Genomic DNA, 16,254 nt, shown 5'->3' on the forward strand with positions numbered 1-16,254 from the left:
CAAGACATGTTAGTTTCTATCATCACATATAACAGCTAGAAATGTTATAGCCTGCCTTTTTCTTTCTCTCGAAAACAAACAAACGAAAAAAAACCTACAACTTGTCATGTTACTGACAAACCTAAAAGCACAATGTCCTTTCTCCTAAAGACTCCTGTTGAGGAAAACTTACTGCGTGCTACATACAGAAATAAACAAAAAGCTTCAAAATATATCAACAATTCTTTTTTTTATTCAGCTTATTCATCTCATTATCTGTAGCCGCTTTATCCTTCTACAGGGTCGCAGGCAAGCTGGAGCCTATCCCAGCTGACTACGGGCGAAAGGCGGGGTACACCCTGGACAAGTCGCCAGGTCATCACAGGGCTGACACATAGACACAGACAACCATTCACACTCACATTCACACCTACGGTCAATTTAGAGTCACCAGTTAACCTAACCTGCATGTCTTTGGACTGTGGGGGAAACCGGAGCACCTGGAGGAAACCCATGCAGAGAACATGCAAACTCCGCACAGAAGGGCCCTCGCCGGCCACGGGGCTCGAACCCAGGACCTTCTTGCTGTGAGGCGACAGCGCTAACCACTACACCACCGTGCCGCCTATTCAGCTTTTTATTAGATTTAAATTATGTGGCACGTCCACCATACAAGATCGTTCTAAATGAGCTGTTGCTACAGAAACATTAACCCGTTTGAATGAGCACGTTAATAGAAACTTGTACTTTGCCTTGTAACCGGCGCTACCGTCAGAACTGCTCTTATAGGAAAGGACACGCCTTCTGATCAACCCGCGCTGTGGTATAATTATTATGACTGTAATAAAATGAAATCAAAAGTTAAAAATTAAAGCTACACCTTGCTTACGCAGTTGATGAACTTTGATCGGAAATGTCCTGCATCTCTGAAAATGTTGGATACGCTGCATTTTTCACTACCTTTACATTTATTACTGATTAACAATACATCTTAAAATGTTTATTTGAAACAGAGGGAGAAAAAAAAAAAAGCAAGCCTTTTTCATGGTTGCCATGGTGACACGGGACTTTTTTTTTTTTTTGGGTTCCCAGGCTACGCAGTGTCCCGAAAATCCAAAAACGTTACTTGGCGCCTTTTAAGAAATTTTTTTTGATTAATTTTAATGCGTTTGGGGAAATATGGGTGACGATTATAATACAAGACCCAGGTGGCTTGTTCACACACAGTTAAATATGGAGCAGAAGATGCACTGCCTAGATGTGACATTTATTTCTAGAAGGTATGAATACGTTTAGAAAAATGATTAGTGCCTCTTTGAGTGTTTACAAGGCTGAATTTTGTATGTTTGTAATAGCATGTGTCAGCTCAAGAAGTATATGATGTATGAATGTATAGATGACACTACTTTTGGTTTGGTTTTAGTGTCCCTTAAACATCTGCTGTGCCTCAGATTAATAAAATTGTTCTTGACTTGAACGTTTCATTTAGATTCCTGCAATTATTAAAGGAAGTACTCCAAGCACAGATGTGTAACCAATGCATTCATAAGCTACTGTACGTCTGACAAATATCTATGTATTCATGCACACACACACACACCATTTTGCATGGCATCTATATATAAATATGCCACAAATCTAGAAACTAAACACCACAGCAACTCAAAAACAAGGAAGGGGGGGAAAAAAAAAAAAAAGACTCCACACGTTTTCCCAAAATGTTTATAAATGTCAAGGCATTACATTTTTATACATATTTTCAAATGCAATTAACTTATACATTTCTAAACCTTACAAAAGATGTATCCCTTCAGAATGTGCAAAACTGAGTGACTCACACCTGCCACGTTTACAAACCGGTTAACTACGAACATAGCACCTTAAAGTGACGTTTATCAATTAGTATTTGCAGCAAACTATCTGGACTAGTTCCTTAGCAATTTATACAAATAATCTGCACATAAAGCAAGAACAAATTTCCAAATTAAAACACCTCGCCCACTCCTTTCTTCTTTCTCTCCTGAGTGAAACCTCAGGATGTGTGATGGGCGCAGCGTTTGACTGACAGCACAGCTACTCAAGCCATAGCTGGGATTTGAAGAAAGGCTTCTTGACAGTTTTCCTTTTCAAAAGGCCACTTAAGATGTGTGCATTGTCCTAAAAGTAGGGTAAGTACAGGGGTTGTCAAAAAATTTGATATTTCACAATCTAATAACTTTGCCAATTCTCGTTCAACTGACCTCAAGTTTGAACAGTGCGTGTGGAAATGGGTCAAACTTTTCTGTTTAATGTTTTTATCCGTTTAGGTATAGAAATGCCATTTACTGGAAAAGAGGTGTTGTGTGTTAAAGTATGCTCGAACAGGGGGCATCGTGGCTCAGGTGGATAAGGCGCCACACCATAAATCCGGGGACACGGGTTCGATTCCGACCCGAGGTCATTTCCCGATCCCTACTCGTCTCTCTCCCTCTCCTGCTCATTTCCTGTCTCTACACTGTCCTATCCAATAAAGGTGAAAAATAGCCCAAAAATTATCTTTTTTTTTTTAAAGTACGCTCGAACAAGACTGGGCAGCGTGCGTTTATGAGCGAAATCTCTAAAAATGCACCAACTGCAATGCAGATTTGGACACGGCACAAAAAGTTCAAAGAGGAAGGCTGTCTGTGTCTCAGGCGGTGCGGATATTGAAAATTTGTGAAATCGTTCATGGACTGCACATACCTTTGAATTTCTCATTCAGGTTTTGAGGAATAAATCTTCTATTGCTCAACATTAAGCCTGTTCGGTTTCATTTGCCTAGACTATGTATTCTCTGGGATATTTACATCTCAAATAAATATCTAATTTTTTGAAAACACCCTGTATTTCTTAACTGTTTGGCAAAGGCTTGTATTGAAATGTGCATAGACAAAAAAAAAAAATCTATCCACATTACTAAAGCTGGTTTAGACAATATGATCAGATGAAATATCCTTCATTGGCTCACTCGGGCAGGAAAGTGAAAACACTGGCAACAGACTTAAAGTTTGTGTAGCTTTTCTCTGGGTAAAACAGGACACAGTCAAAGAACTCATTCTGGTATGAATGTGAAATATTCCGCCCTGTAAAATCTATTATTATTGTTATTAAAGCACAACATTGAAAAAACGGAATGTTCTGCATCAAAGTAAAGAAATCCATGTAAGGCTTTTGCAAAAGCAAATTACCCCCCAGGCTTTAACCCTCCTCCCCCAACCACCACCAAAGCATAACATTGGCAATATGCAGTAATTTCGAAGTGATTGTAAAATAGAGTTTGCCACTTATAAGAACACATTGCTGCCATGTCTTGGACAATCTGTGATCGTTTACAAACAGCCTTAAGTTCTGACCTGGAACTTTCCAGCTTTAGTTATATATTTAACACCTTTAAACGGCTTGTATTTCTCTCCGTACAGGTCCAGTCGGTTCACTTTCAGTCCTGTAAGCAGAGAACACAAATTATTATTATTATACACTGTACATGCAATACGTAACACTATATTAGAGCTAGACATAATATCCAAACTATTTTGTTCTTTGATGACGTGCGTGTGTGTTATGCTCATGCACTCTAGGGCCAAGAAAATAAATAAATAAGTGCAAGAAATGTATGGGGTGGCCTGGGAAATCCCTTTACATGGTCAAATTCTGACATTTTCTACTAAAAATAAACTAGAGTTTACTGAAATATTATTCTCTTTTGCATGCATTTCAACCAGAAGTAAACACCCAAAAGAGTGAAGGAGAGGGGAAAAAAAACCCTCTTCAATTCCCTTTCCACCTCTCTCATTTCCTTCCTACATTCAGAACTGAATCTACTAATGAATGAGTGCTCTGAGAGCACAATATCCCACGCTGGCAACTCTGCCATAACTCTGGTAAAATGCGAGTGAATTGAACGAAATTGCAATATGCGTATTACTGACATATAATAAAGAATCCTGTCAAGTTTCATGAAATTCCTCCAAAAAATTGTGAGAGGAGTTGATTGCAGAAGGTGAGTACCCTTCCTGGGATGGACAGACGGATGGACATCGCCACGACATAATCCCCCTTCGGGCCTTTCAGCCAGCGGGGGATAAAAATTGTGAGGGAAGTTGATTTCAGAAAGCAAGCACAACTTGATGAAATTGCCAAAGTACAAGTTTGTTAGTAATCAAGGGCAGAACTCCAGTAAAATTTGCCAAAATTAAATGAAATTTCAATATGCGTATAACTGTCATATAACAAAGCCTTTTGCCAAGTTTGGTGAAATTCCTCCACAAGTTGTGAGAGGAGTTGATTTCAGAAGAACGTACACCCTCATGAAATTGTCAAAGTAATCAAGGGTCAAAACTCTGGTCAATTTTTCACAAACGAAATTAAATCGCAATATGCGTATTACTGTCATATAACAAGGCCTTCTGCCAAGCTTCGAGAAATTCATCCAAAAATCGTGAGAGGAGTTGATGTCAGAAGGCAAGCACACCTTCATGACATCGTGAAAGTACAAGGCTGTTAATCAAGGACCCCAACTCTGGTAAAATGCGACCGAATTGAACAAAATAACAATATACGTACTACCGACATATAACGAGGTCTTTTACAGAGTTTGGTGAAATTCCTCCAAAAATTGTGAGAGGACTTGATTTCAGAAGAAAAACACACTCATGAAATTGTCAATCAAGGGCTCTAACTCTGGTAAAATACGACTGAATTGAACGAAATTACACTACGTGTATTACCGACATAATGAAGAATCCTGCCAAGTTTCGTGAAATTCCTCCAAAAATTGTGAGAGGAGTTGATTTCAGGTGGCGAGTACCCTTCCCGGGACGGACATTGCCATGACATAATCCCCCTTTGGGCCTTTCGGCCAGCGGGGGATCTCATCTCATTATCTCTAGCCGCTTTATCCTTCTACAGGATCGCAGGCAAGCTGGAGCCTATCCCAGCTGACTACGGGCGAAAGGCGGGGTACACCCTGGACAAGTCGCCAGGTCATCACAGGGCTGACACATAGACACAGACAACCATTCACACCTACGGTCAATTTAGAGTCACCAGTTAACCTAACCTGCATGTCTTTGGACTGTGGGGGAAACCGGAGCACCCGGAGGAAACCCACGTGGACACGGGGAGAACATGCAAACTCCGCACAGAAAGGCCCTCGCCTAGCCTGGGAAATCCCATGCTGCTTTGTACAATCGTTCCGATCTGAAAAGACAGCATGGAAACTATGGTCTAAAGGCTCGCCTGAGTTAGGGAGCCAATCAGAGAGTGGGGAGGGGTGGAAAGATGGTGACGCGTACTACTCGACAAACGGAAGCTTGTAGTTTATTTGGGACTGTTTACGGATCACATTTAACATGGCGGTGAGCGATACGAACCAAACTTCTCTCATATTTGTCTTGCACAAACGGCAGTAATCGTTCGGTGCCATTGTTTTCCTATTTTTGTTTTGCCTTCTCTTTCTCTTTCCTTCTCTTCTTCGCCGCACTAACTACGTCACCGGGTACAACTGCCATGATTGGCATGGGCTACATATACACCAAATGATAGACATTCGCAACGTCCAATAAACGGCCGTTGACAATCGTAAACCACACCTCCCCTACGAGAAATTCAATAGGCGGATTCCAGACCATATTTCACTTGTGATATGGTCTGGTGTTAACCAAACTAGCCCTCACCGGCCACGGGGCTCGAACCCGGACCTTCTTGCTGTGAGGCGACAGCGCTAACCACTACACCACTGTGCCACCCCAGCGGGGGATTAAAAAAAAAACAAAACAAAAACCAATAACATTACTGCTCAACTGGGAAGAATTATACATTTACAGTGGAAGGAGTTTCACCGATTATCAGCATTATCCACATCAGTTTGCCTCATCACCTGAGGTAACATTCACCAACACCATTTAAACACGAGGCTCATCATAATTACTCATCATCATCTCTTGCCTGATCTCGGGCTACTTTAACATCAGTGCTGATAATCACCGATTAATTCAGTCCTGTTGATTTTTATTTGGTTCTTTTTTTAATTAAAGCCCTTTTAAGTCATTTAAACATTTTAAAACTTTGCCCACTGTTGTCTGTACTCTGCGCAAGTTCTGTTTTGTGTGTTGATGTGATGGCACAGGACTTTACAGTCAGTATCTGTTTACAAACTGAATTGATTATGCTTATGTTCTTTGTGTTCTGTACGGCACGTACAGTGGCATGCAAAAGTTTGGGCACCCTTACTGAAAATGTCTGTTACTGTGAATAGTTAAGTGAGCAGAAGATGAACTGTTCACCAAAAGGCATAAAGGTAAAAAGACAACACATTTCTTTTCAGTGTTTTCTGTAAGATGTGTGTACTATTTGTGTTTTGTACAACTGGACAGTGAAAAAAGAAAAGGAACACCATGCGAAAGTTTGGGCACCCCGATACATTTGAGTTATCGGGTAACTTTTACCAAGGTTCTAGACCTTAATTAGCTTATTGTGCTGTGGCTTGTTCAAATTCTTCGTTAGGAAAGGTCAGATGATGCAGATTTCAAAGCTGTATAAATTCTCTGACTCCTCAAACTTGTCCCTACAATCAACAGCCATGGGCTCCTCTAAGCAACTCCCTCGCATTCTGAATAATAAAATAATTGATGCTCACAAAACAGGAGAAGGCTACAAGAACGCAGCAAAGTGTTTTCAGGTAGCTGTTTCCTCAGATTGTAATGTGATTAAGAAATGGCAGTTAACAGAAACAGTGGAGATCAAGGTGAGGTCTGGAAGATGAAGAAAACTTTCTGAAAGAACTGCTCATTGGATTGCTAGAAAGGCAAATAAAAAACCCTGTTTGACTGCAAAAGACCTTCAGAAAGATTTCGCAGACCCTGGAGTGGTGGTGCACTGTTCTACTATGCAGCGACACCTGAACAAATACAGCATGACCGTCATGGAAGAGTCATCCAGGGTTCTTGCAGGATTCAGTAAGTTAAATTTTAGACCTTTTTTAGACTTTTTAAGACCATTATGAAAAATTTTTAGACCAACACGAAGCATTACAATCTGCCCTACCCCCGCCCTTCCCAAAAAAAAGACAATCGAGTTCAATTCTCAAAACAAAGTAATTTGTATTGGTAAACTGACTATCAGGGATACAAACTGATTGTGTGCTTATTTATGTCATATGGCAACATTAGTACATTATGTCACATACAGTGGTGCTTGAAAGTTTGTGAACCCTTTAGAATTTGCTATATTTCTGCATAAATATGACATAAAACATCATCAGATTTTCACACAAGTCCTAAAAGTAGATAAAGAGAACCCAGTTAAACAAATGAGACAAAAATATTATACTTGGTCATTTATTTATTGAGGAAAATGATCCAATATTACATATCTGTGAGTGGCAAAAGTATGTGAACCTCTAGGATTAGCAGTTAATTTGAAGGTGTAATTAGAGTCAGGTGTTTTCATTCAATGGGACGACAATCAGGTGTGAGTGGGCACCCTGTTTTATTTAAAGAACAGGGATCTATCAAAGTCTGATCTTCACAACACATGTTTGTGGAAGTGTATCATGACATGAAAAAAGGAGATTTCTGAGGACCTCAGAAAAAGCATTGTTGATGCTCATCAGGCTGGAAAAGGTTATAAAACCATCTCTAAAGAGTTTGGACTCCACCAATCCACAGTCAGACAGATTGTGTACAAATGGAGGAAATTCAAGACCATTGTTACCCTCCCCAGGAGTGGTCAACCAACAAAGATCATTCCATGAGCAAGGTGTGTAATAGTCAGCGAGGTCACAAAGGACCCCAAGGTAACTTCTAAGCAACTGAAGGCCTCTCTCACATTAACATTAGCCAATGTTCATGAGTCCACCATCAGGAGAACACTGAACAACAATGGTGTGCATGGCAGGGTTGCAAGGAGAAAGCCACTGCTGTCCAAAAAGAACATTGCTGCTCATTTGCAGTTTGCTAAAGGTCATGTGGACAAGCCAGAAGGCTATTGGACAATGTTTTGTGGACGGATGAGATCAAAATAGAACATTTTGGTTTAAATGAGAAGCGTTATGTTTGGAGAAAGGAAAGCACTGCATTCCAACATAAGAACCTTATCCCTTCTGTGAAACATGGTGGTGGTAGTATCATGGTTTGGGCCTGTTTTGCTGCATCTGGGCCAGGATGGTTTGCCATCATTGCTGGAACAAGGAATTCTGAATTATACCAGCAAATTCTAAAGGAAAATATCAGGACATCTGTCCATGAACTAAATCTCAAGAGAAGGTGAGTCATGCAGTAAGACAGCAACCTTAAGCATACAAGTCGTTCAACCAAAGAATGGTTAAAGAAGAATAAAGTTAATGCTTTGGAATGGCCAAGTCAAAGTCCTGACCTTAATCCAATCAAAATGTTGTGGAAGGACCTGAAGTGAGCAGTTCATGTGAGGAAACCTTCCAACATCCCAGAGTTGAAGCTGTTCTGTACGGAGGAATGGGATAAAATTCCTCCAAGCCGGTGTGCAGGACTGATCAACAGTTACCACAAATGTTTAGTTGCAGTTATTGCTGCACAAGGGGGTCACAGCAGATACTGAAAGCAAAGGTTCACATACTTTTGCCACTCACAGATATGTAATATTGGATCATTTTCCTCAATAAATAAATGACCAAGTATAATATTTTTATCTCATTTGTTTAACTGGGTTCTCTTTATCTACTTTTAGGACTTGTGTGAAAATCCGATGATGTTTTAGGTCATATTTATGCAGAAATATAGAAAATTCTAAAGGGTTCACAAACTTTCAAGCACCACTGTAGCAACAAAAGTACAAGACAATAGAGTGATAAAGGGCATTTGTGCAGTAAATGCAGTCTGTAGGGGGTTGGTTTTTTCCCCTAACTGCAACAGAACTCATTTAAACTTTTGGTTAGTGGTGTTCTGGTAATAAAACAGCGTTATTATATAATGCACTGTTGTCAGATGATGACTTTCTTGATTGCTCATGTGAACCCCATGCTGCAAACCACAGCATCGCAAACCTCCACTTGCTGTAGCAACCATTTCAACCATATTAACAGTAAAAATGCATACACATCTTTTAAAACTAATAGTTAAAACATACGTAGTAGCCCTGTAGCACATTTGCTTCCAGTTAAACAGCAAACTCACGCAAGGCGGCAGCGATTTACCAGTGAAATCAAGTCATACCTTACGAGAGGTATACAAGGGAGACAGCAGATTTTTAAGCAGTAGCGGAGCAAACAGGGGCCATTTGAGACAGAGGTGTAAAATCATTGCAAAATATGAATGCAAAATTAATAAATACTAAATAAAGCCAGGAAAGACACAATTGGGGAGAGAATAATATATTAAAAAAAAGAGCACTGTTAGAAAGCTGAATACACTGACTGGACTCATGCGCTCCATGTTGTCATGGTAACGTTGACGACATGTAATTTGCACGCTAAGACTGTCTACAGTGCAGGGGCTTCAAAGTTTGGGAGAATAGCAGGGTACAAATAATTTACAGCAGGGTGCAAAATGGTAAAATGTCTGCCAGCGGCAGACATAATGCACGCAAAGCGTGCAGGGATATATATATATATATATATATATATATATATATATATATATATATACACACACACTCACCGGCCACTTTATTAGGTACACCTGTCCAACTGCTCGTTAACACTTAATTTCTAATCAGCCAATCACATGGCGGCAACTCAGTGCATTTAGGCATGTAGACATGGTCAAGACAATCTCCTGCAGTTCAAACCGAGCATCAGTATGGGGAAGAAAGGTGATTTGAGTGACTTTGAACGTGGCATGGTTGTTGGTGCCAGAAGGGCTGGTCTGAGTATTTCAGAAACTGCTGATCTACTGGGATTTTCACGCACAACCATCTCTAGGGTTTACAGAGAATGGTCCGAAAAAGAAAAAATATCCAGTGAGCGGCAGTTCTGTGGGCGGAAATGCCTTGTTGATGCCAGAGGTCAGAGGAGAATGGCCAGACTGGTTCGAGCTGATAGAAAGGCAACAGTGACTCAAATAACCACCCGTTACAACCAAGGTAGGCAGAAGAGCATCTCTGAACGCACAGTACGTCGAACTTTGAGGCAGATGGGCTACAGCAGCAGAAGACCACGCCGGGTGCCACTCCTTTCAGCTAAGAACAGGAAACTGAGGCTACAATTTGCACAAGCTCATCGAAATTGGACAACAGAAGATTGGAAAAACGTTGCCTGGTCTGATGAGTCTCGATTTCTGCTGCGACATTCGAATGGTAGGGTCAGAATTTGGCGTCAACAACATGAAAGCATGGATCCATCCTGCCTTGTATCAACGGTTCAGGCTGGTGGTGGTGGTGTAATGGTGTGGGGAATATTTTCTTGGCACTCTTTGGGCCCCTTGGTACCAACTGAGCATCGTTGCAACGCCACAGCCTACCTGAGTATTGTTGCTGACCATGTCCATCCCTTTATGACCACAATGTACCCAACTTCTGATGGCTACTTTCAGCAGGATAATGCGCCATGTCATAAAGCTGGAATCATCTCAGACTGGTTTCTTGAACATGACAATGAGTTCACTGTACTCAAATGGCCTCCACAGTCACCAGATCTCAATCCAATAGAGCATCTTTGGGATGTGGTGGAACGGGAGATTCGCATCATGGATGTGCAGCCGACAAATCTGCGCCAACTGTGTGATGCCATCATGTCAATATGGACCAAACTCTCTGAGGAATGCTTCCAGCACCTTGTTGAATCTATGCCACGAAGAATTGAGGCAGTTCTGAAGGCAAAAGGGGGTCCAACCCATTACTAGCATGGTGTACCTAATAAAGTGGCCGGTGAGTGTGTATGTATGTATGTATATATATATATATATATATATATATATATATATATATATATATATGAGAGAGAGAGAGAGAGAGAGAGAGAGAGAGAGATATGCAAGTACGATTTTTCATGGGGTGGGATGGTTTGGAACAGGTCATCTAAAATTGGAATAACATTTACCCGGGATGGGTATTTGAGGCAGGTCGTCTAACTTAAGCTTGATTAGCGTTGTTACGCATGCCAGTGTTTCCCACAGAAATTTTGGAGACTATGGGGGCAGCCCATGGGGGGGGGGGGGGGGGTTGTTTAAAATTGAGTGGCATGTTAAATATTAAGTTATTACTGAAAAACTATTGATTAAAAAAACAAAGGACACTGAGAAATGGTCCGATAAACAACTTTACCAATATAAAAGATTAGCAGGACTACAAAAATGCAGAAAAATAGGCTTTACTTATCCAAATGCACCTGTTGGTTCAAAAGTTAAAGTGCAGAGAACCTCACAGCACAACATGAAGTTACCTTAAAATATAATATAAATGCCTCAGCTTTCATGTAAGAAAAAAAAAAAACTATTAATACTAGTACTGTGTGCAGGCAGTCTCTCCTGAAGACTAAATTAAACAATAATTATAAACTAATAAAATAAATGGCTCAGGCTTCATAGAAGAAAAAAAACAATTTGAACAGAATCTCACAGTATGATGCTGAAGCTGCCTAAACAATGGAAAATAAAATACCATTTTGGCAAAAACGTTGGCATCCATTAATTTCTTGTATTAAGTAAAAAAATAATATGTTGCCAGATACTGCTGACGTTTTACAGCCCAAAATATGTTCAAAACCCGCCAAAATGCACTTGAAAACGCCCAATCTGGCAACACAGTAATGGCTGCACTCATGTCGAGGATGTAAACAAAGTTGATGCGGCAACGGACATACATGACATAGTGGATGTAATTTACGTTCACAACTTTTTTTGCTGTCAGAAATATTTAATATTAAATTTTGTGACTCGACTGACAATAGCTGGTGGCATAACAAGCCACAGACGGCGATTTGCCGCCGGTGACCGGCTACTTTTGAGACCGCTGACAGTGTGAAAGCTCTCCGCGGTAATGTGAGCAGCTATTTAACCCACCGTTCCAGCCCAACACAGCTCCTTTTAGCGATAGTGTGCTTCAGCCTATTGCTCGCAGAACATTCTCGTTTTTCATACTTACAGTGGTGCTTGAAAGTTTGTGAACCCTTTAGAATTCTCTATATTTCTGCATAAATATGACCTAAAACATCAGATTTTCACACAAGTCCTAAAAGTAGATAAAGAGAACCCAGTTAAACAAATGAGACAAAAATATTATACTTGGTCATTTATTTATTGAGGAAAATGATCCAATATTACATATCTGTGAGTGGCAAAAGTATGTGAACCTCTTTACTCACTATTCGACGCGCTATCCACACTCTTCATCGCACTGCCAACACAACCGCTAAGCTTCTCTGACTGCCACAGACTGCATAAACTCGGCAGGAACTTAGAAGGTAGAACTACGGTAGGCGTAGTGGACAAACTGGACCGTTGCATACTTGCCGCGATCATCGGTGATTGAAGTTTTTTAGCAGGCAGACAACAACGCAACCGGCACATTTTTTATTAATGTTTTGCAGGCACTTCTAGGAACGGACTGAGCGGATGTAAGAATTTTAGACTTGGATAAATTAAATTTTAGACCTGGGATGAAAATGTGTGGGGTTTTTTTTAGACATTTTAAGGCTTAAAATTTAACTTTCTGGATTTTAGACTTTTTTAGACCCCACGGGAACCCTGTCATCAGAAGAAAACCTTCCCTGCGTCCTAGCCAAAAAAAATTCAGCATCTGAAGTTTGCAAATGAACATCTAAATAAGCCTGATGCATTTTGGAAACAAGTCCTGTGGACTGATGAAATCAAAGAACTTTCTGGCCACACTGTGCAAAGGTATGTTTGGAGAAAAAAGGGTGCCAAATTCCAGGAAAAGAACACCTCTCCAACTCTGAAGCATGGGTGTGGATCGATCATGCTTTGGGGTTGTGTTGCAGCCAGTGGCACAGGGCACATTTCATTGGTTGAGGGAAGCATGGATTCGAATAAATACCAGCAAATTCTGGAAGCAAACATCACACCATCTGTAAAAAAGTTGAAGTTAAAAAGAGGATGGGTCCTACAATAAGACGATGATCCAAAACACACCTCAAAATCTACAATGGAATACCTCAAGAGGCACAAGCTGAAGGTTTTGCCCTGGCCCTCACAGTCCCCTGACCTAAACATCATTGAAAATCTGTGGATAGATCTCAAAAGAGCAGTGCATGCAAGCATGGGCGTCGCCACCATTGAATGTGAAGGGGACATGTCCCCCTCACATTTCATAATTCTTCGTTTGGACCCCCCCACATTTAACATAAAATATTAGTTCACCCAGCGCCGTTTATTGCTTCGTGAAAGAATCCATTCCACTTGATCGATAAGAGAATACACATACCACTGAAAATCCACTCTGGGTTTTCCGGGCGTTACCTACAACAACTCACCGCGCGCGAGTGAATCTCAATGCGAGCAGAGACATGTTGGTGCAGCTGCTGGAAAGTGGAGGAGGTGACGTCAGCCCCATTGCCACCTCACAATGTCTAGCTTTTGCTAAAACCGTATTCTTTTGTTATATGCCCTCAAAATTAACCCTAGGCCACGTTAAATTAATGGGGTATTCTTAGTTGATGATGAATTGTTTGCAGTATTTGCTCCTCCCCAGACACAATGGACATAAGGACATTCTTTACAAAGAAGAGGAAAGTCAGTCAAAATTTCCCCACAGGACAGGGTTTTTTTGTCCCAATGGAAATGTTAGTGCAGTTAGCTGGCTAGTCAATGTTAGGAGATGTATCAGCTAGCTTAATGTTAGCTATCATTTAATTCAAACCCAGTAGGCCTGCCTTACTGTAATGCCAAGAATGAGGTCAAGTCTGCTCTGGTGATATTTATTGATTCCTTGTTTTGTCTGGTCTTTGCCAGTTTTCTGGAAAGTAACATGGGAAATCAGTGCATGGGGAAGGAATAGTAGAAAGGAAAGCGATGGAGAGAGATGGATGTTATTCCAGGTGGATTGTGAAGGAAAGGGGGATAAAAGTTATGAAGTGGTAGAAATTGTGGTGGCACCAATGTAAGAAGGAGTTATAGCTATAAATCTATTTGTTATACTAATCTGTAAATGTTACTGTAGTACCACCATTGCATGTAGGTTGACAAAACTGCACTTGTTCATTGTGTGAAGTTCTCTTTTATGTGTCATTGCTTGACCCAGTGTAATTTTGTGTTATGAAGACTGCATGATGCCATGCCATTTTTGTTATGAGTATCACTAAATCGGATAAAAGTAAAATGCACCCACTAAAGTCACTGTTGGTGGTGAACAAAATTGCACCTGTTCATTGTGTGAAGTTATTTTTTATGCGTCACCGTTGCTTGACACAGTGTGATTTTGTGTTATGAAGTTTGCATGATGCCATGTCATGCCTGGTCATTGTGTGAAATTATGAATATTCTTATTTTTAAACATACAGTTGAGTGTCGCTATTGCTTGGCCCAGTGGCATGTTGTGTTACATCTAAAACTAAATAAAAAACACAAAATAAAAAGTAAAATGCACCCATAAAGTCGTTGTTGGTGATAAATTGTGTCACATTCATCTCATTATCTTAGGCGTAGCGGTGGGTTTAAAAACAGGCCGATGAATATATGGACTAGTTGAATGAGGACGTATTGTTGAGTCTCTAAAATAGTCATTGAATTAAGTGACTTTTGTAGGTAAAATTAGGTGTTTAACAACCTGTTAAAAGTACACCAGAATGCAGGAAATGACATCTAATTCATTAAAAATTTTCTGGCGGAGGACCCCCCCCCCCGCCAGTGTGTCCCCCCCCACATTAAAAATGCTTCTGACGCCCCTGTATGCAAGACAGCCCAGGAAACTTGTAGCACTGGAAGCCTTTTGCAAGGACGAATGTGTGAAAATCCCCCAGGTAAGAACTGAAAGATTATTAGCTGGCTACAAAAAGTGTTTACAAGCTGTGATGCTTGCCAAAAGGGGTGTTAATAGGTACTAACCATGCAGGGTGCCCAAACTTTTGCTTTGGGCCCTTTTCCTTTTTTGTCATTTTGAAAATGTAAAAGATGAAAGTAAAAAATTGTTTTTGCTTAAAATATAAAGGGAATGAGTCATCTTTAACTTTATGCCTTTTGGAGATCATTTCATCATCTACTTGCTTAACTGGTCACAGTAACAGCAATTTTGGCCAGGGGTGCCCAAACTTTTGCATACCACTGTAGCTATGAACAAACTTGACCAAATGTGAGAACAGCACATAAATGGCCCTTTTCCACTATCCTTTTTCAGCTCACTTCAGCTCGACACGGCTCATGTTTCGACTACCTCAGAGCAGCACGACTCAGCTCGCTTCAGCCCTACTCAGCACCCAAAACTCGCACGGTTTTGGAGTGGGGCTGAAGCGAGCCAAACCGAGCCGAGTGGGGCTAGGGGCGTGAGGAGACACTCCCCTGTGCACTGATTGGTGAGGAGGAGTGTCCTCACACGTCCACACACGCCCCGCGAGCACGCTGGGATCTGTAAACACCGTAAACCCGGATGAAGAAGAATTACGAGAATTTCTGAAGCCTTATGCGCCTCGCCTCATCTATACGCTCTTGCCAGTATCTGTCCGCGTTGTCGGTGACAACAAGCCACAGCACCAAGACCAGCAACACTAATGACTCCATGTCCTCCATGTTTATTGTTTACTATCCGGGTCGTGAGACTACCGCTTAAAAGATCACTGATGTCACTGTTTGCGCCGCCTAACGACATCACGTGACGTCCACCCACTTTCGGTAACTCCACCCAATGTGTCCACCCACTTCCAGCCAGCACGGTTCAGCGCGGTTGTAGTCGAAATGCAACTCCAACAGCCCCACTCAGCTCGACTCAGCTCGACTCAGCACCGCACGACTCAGCCCAACTCAGCCGCGTTGGTAGTGGAAAAGCAGCATTAGCTAGAAGGGCTTTAAACACTGTTAAACAGATTGACTGTATTTACTGCTGAACTGCTCTTTACTCAACATGACCTTTGCAGGGCATCAAGGCAAGGTTAGAAAGTAACCTTAAATTATTTCCATATTGTTTTGGTAAAATATATTTATGCTTTCTAAAGGTAGATATAGTATATTACTGGCAATGACGCAGATACACCCCACTACATTACTTGCAGAAAACACAAAAACCTTTTTTTTTTTTTAAACCTTTTTTTTTTTTCTCAAATTCTGGCTGTTTTCCAGAACTCAGCTGTAGCGTGCAACATGTATTTCAGACCACAACGGATATTTGTGGTCTGGGACA

General features: G+C 41.0%; 1 protein-coding gene across 1 annotated transcript in view; it reads right to left on the reverse strand.

The window, feature by feature from the left end:
- Positions 1-1,687: 1,687 nt before the first annotated feature.
- Positions 1,688-16,254, reverse strand: part of ap3m1 (adaptor related protein complex 3 subunit mu 1) — a 31,802-nt gene continuing 17,235 nt past the window's right edge. Inside the window, exon 9 of the mRNA XM_060926115.1 lies at positions 1,688-3,439. Coding sequence (XP_060782098.1) covers positions 3,339-3,439 — 101 coding nt within the window. The 3' untranslated portion in view covers positions 1,688-3,338. The remainder of the gene's footprint in view (positions 3,440-16,254) is intronic.

This window comes from Neoarius graeffei, chromosome 7, assembly GCF_027579695.1.
Source record: "Neoarius graeffei isolate fNeoGra1 chromosome 7, fNeoGra1.pri, whole genome shotgun sequence".
Taxonomy (NCBI): domain Eukaryota; kingdom Metazoa; phylum Chordata; class Actinopteri; order Siluriformes; family Ariidae; genus Neoarius; species Neoarius graeffei.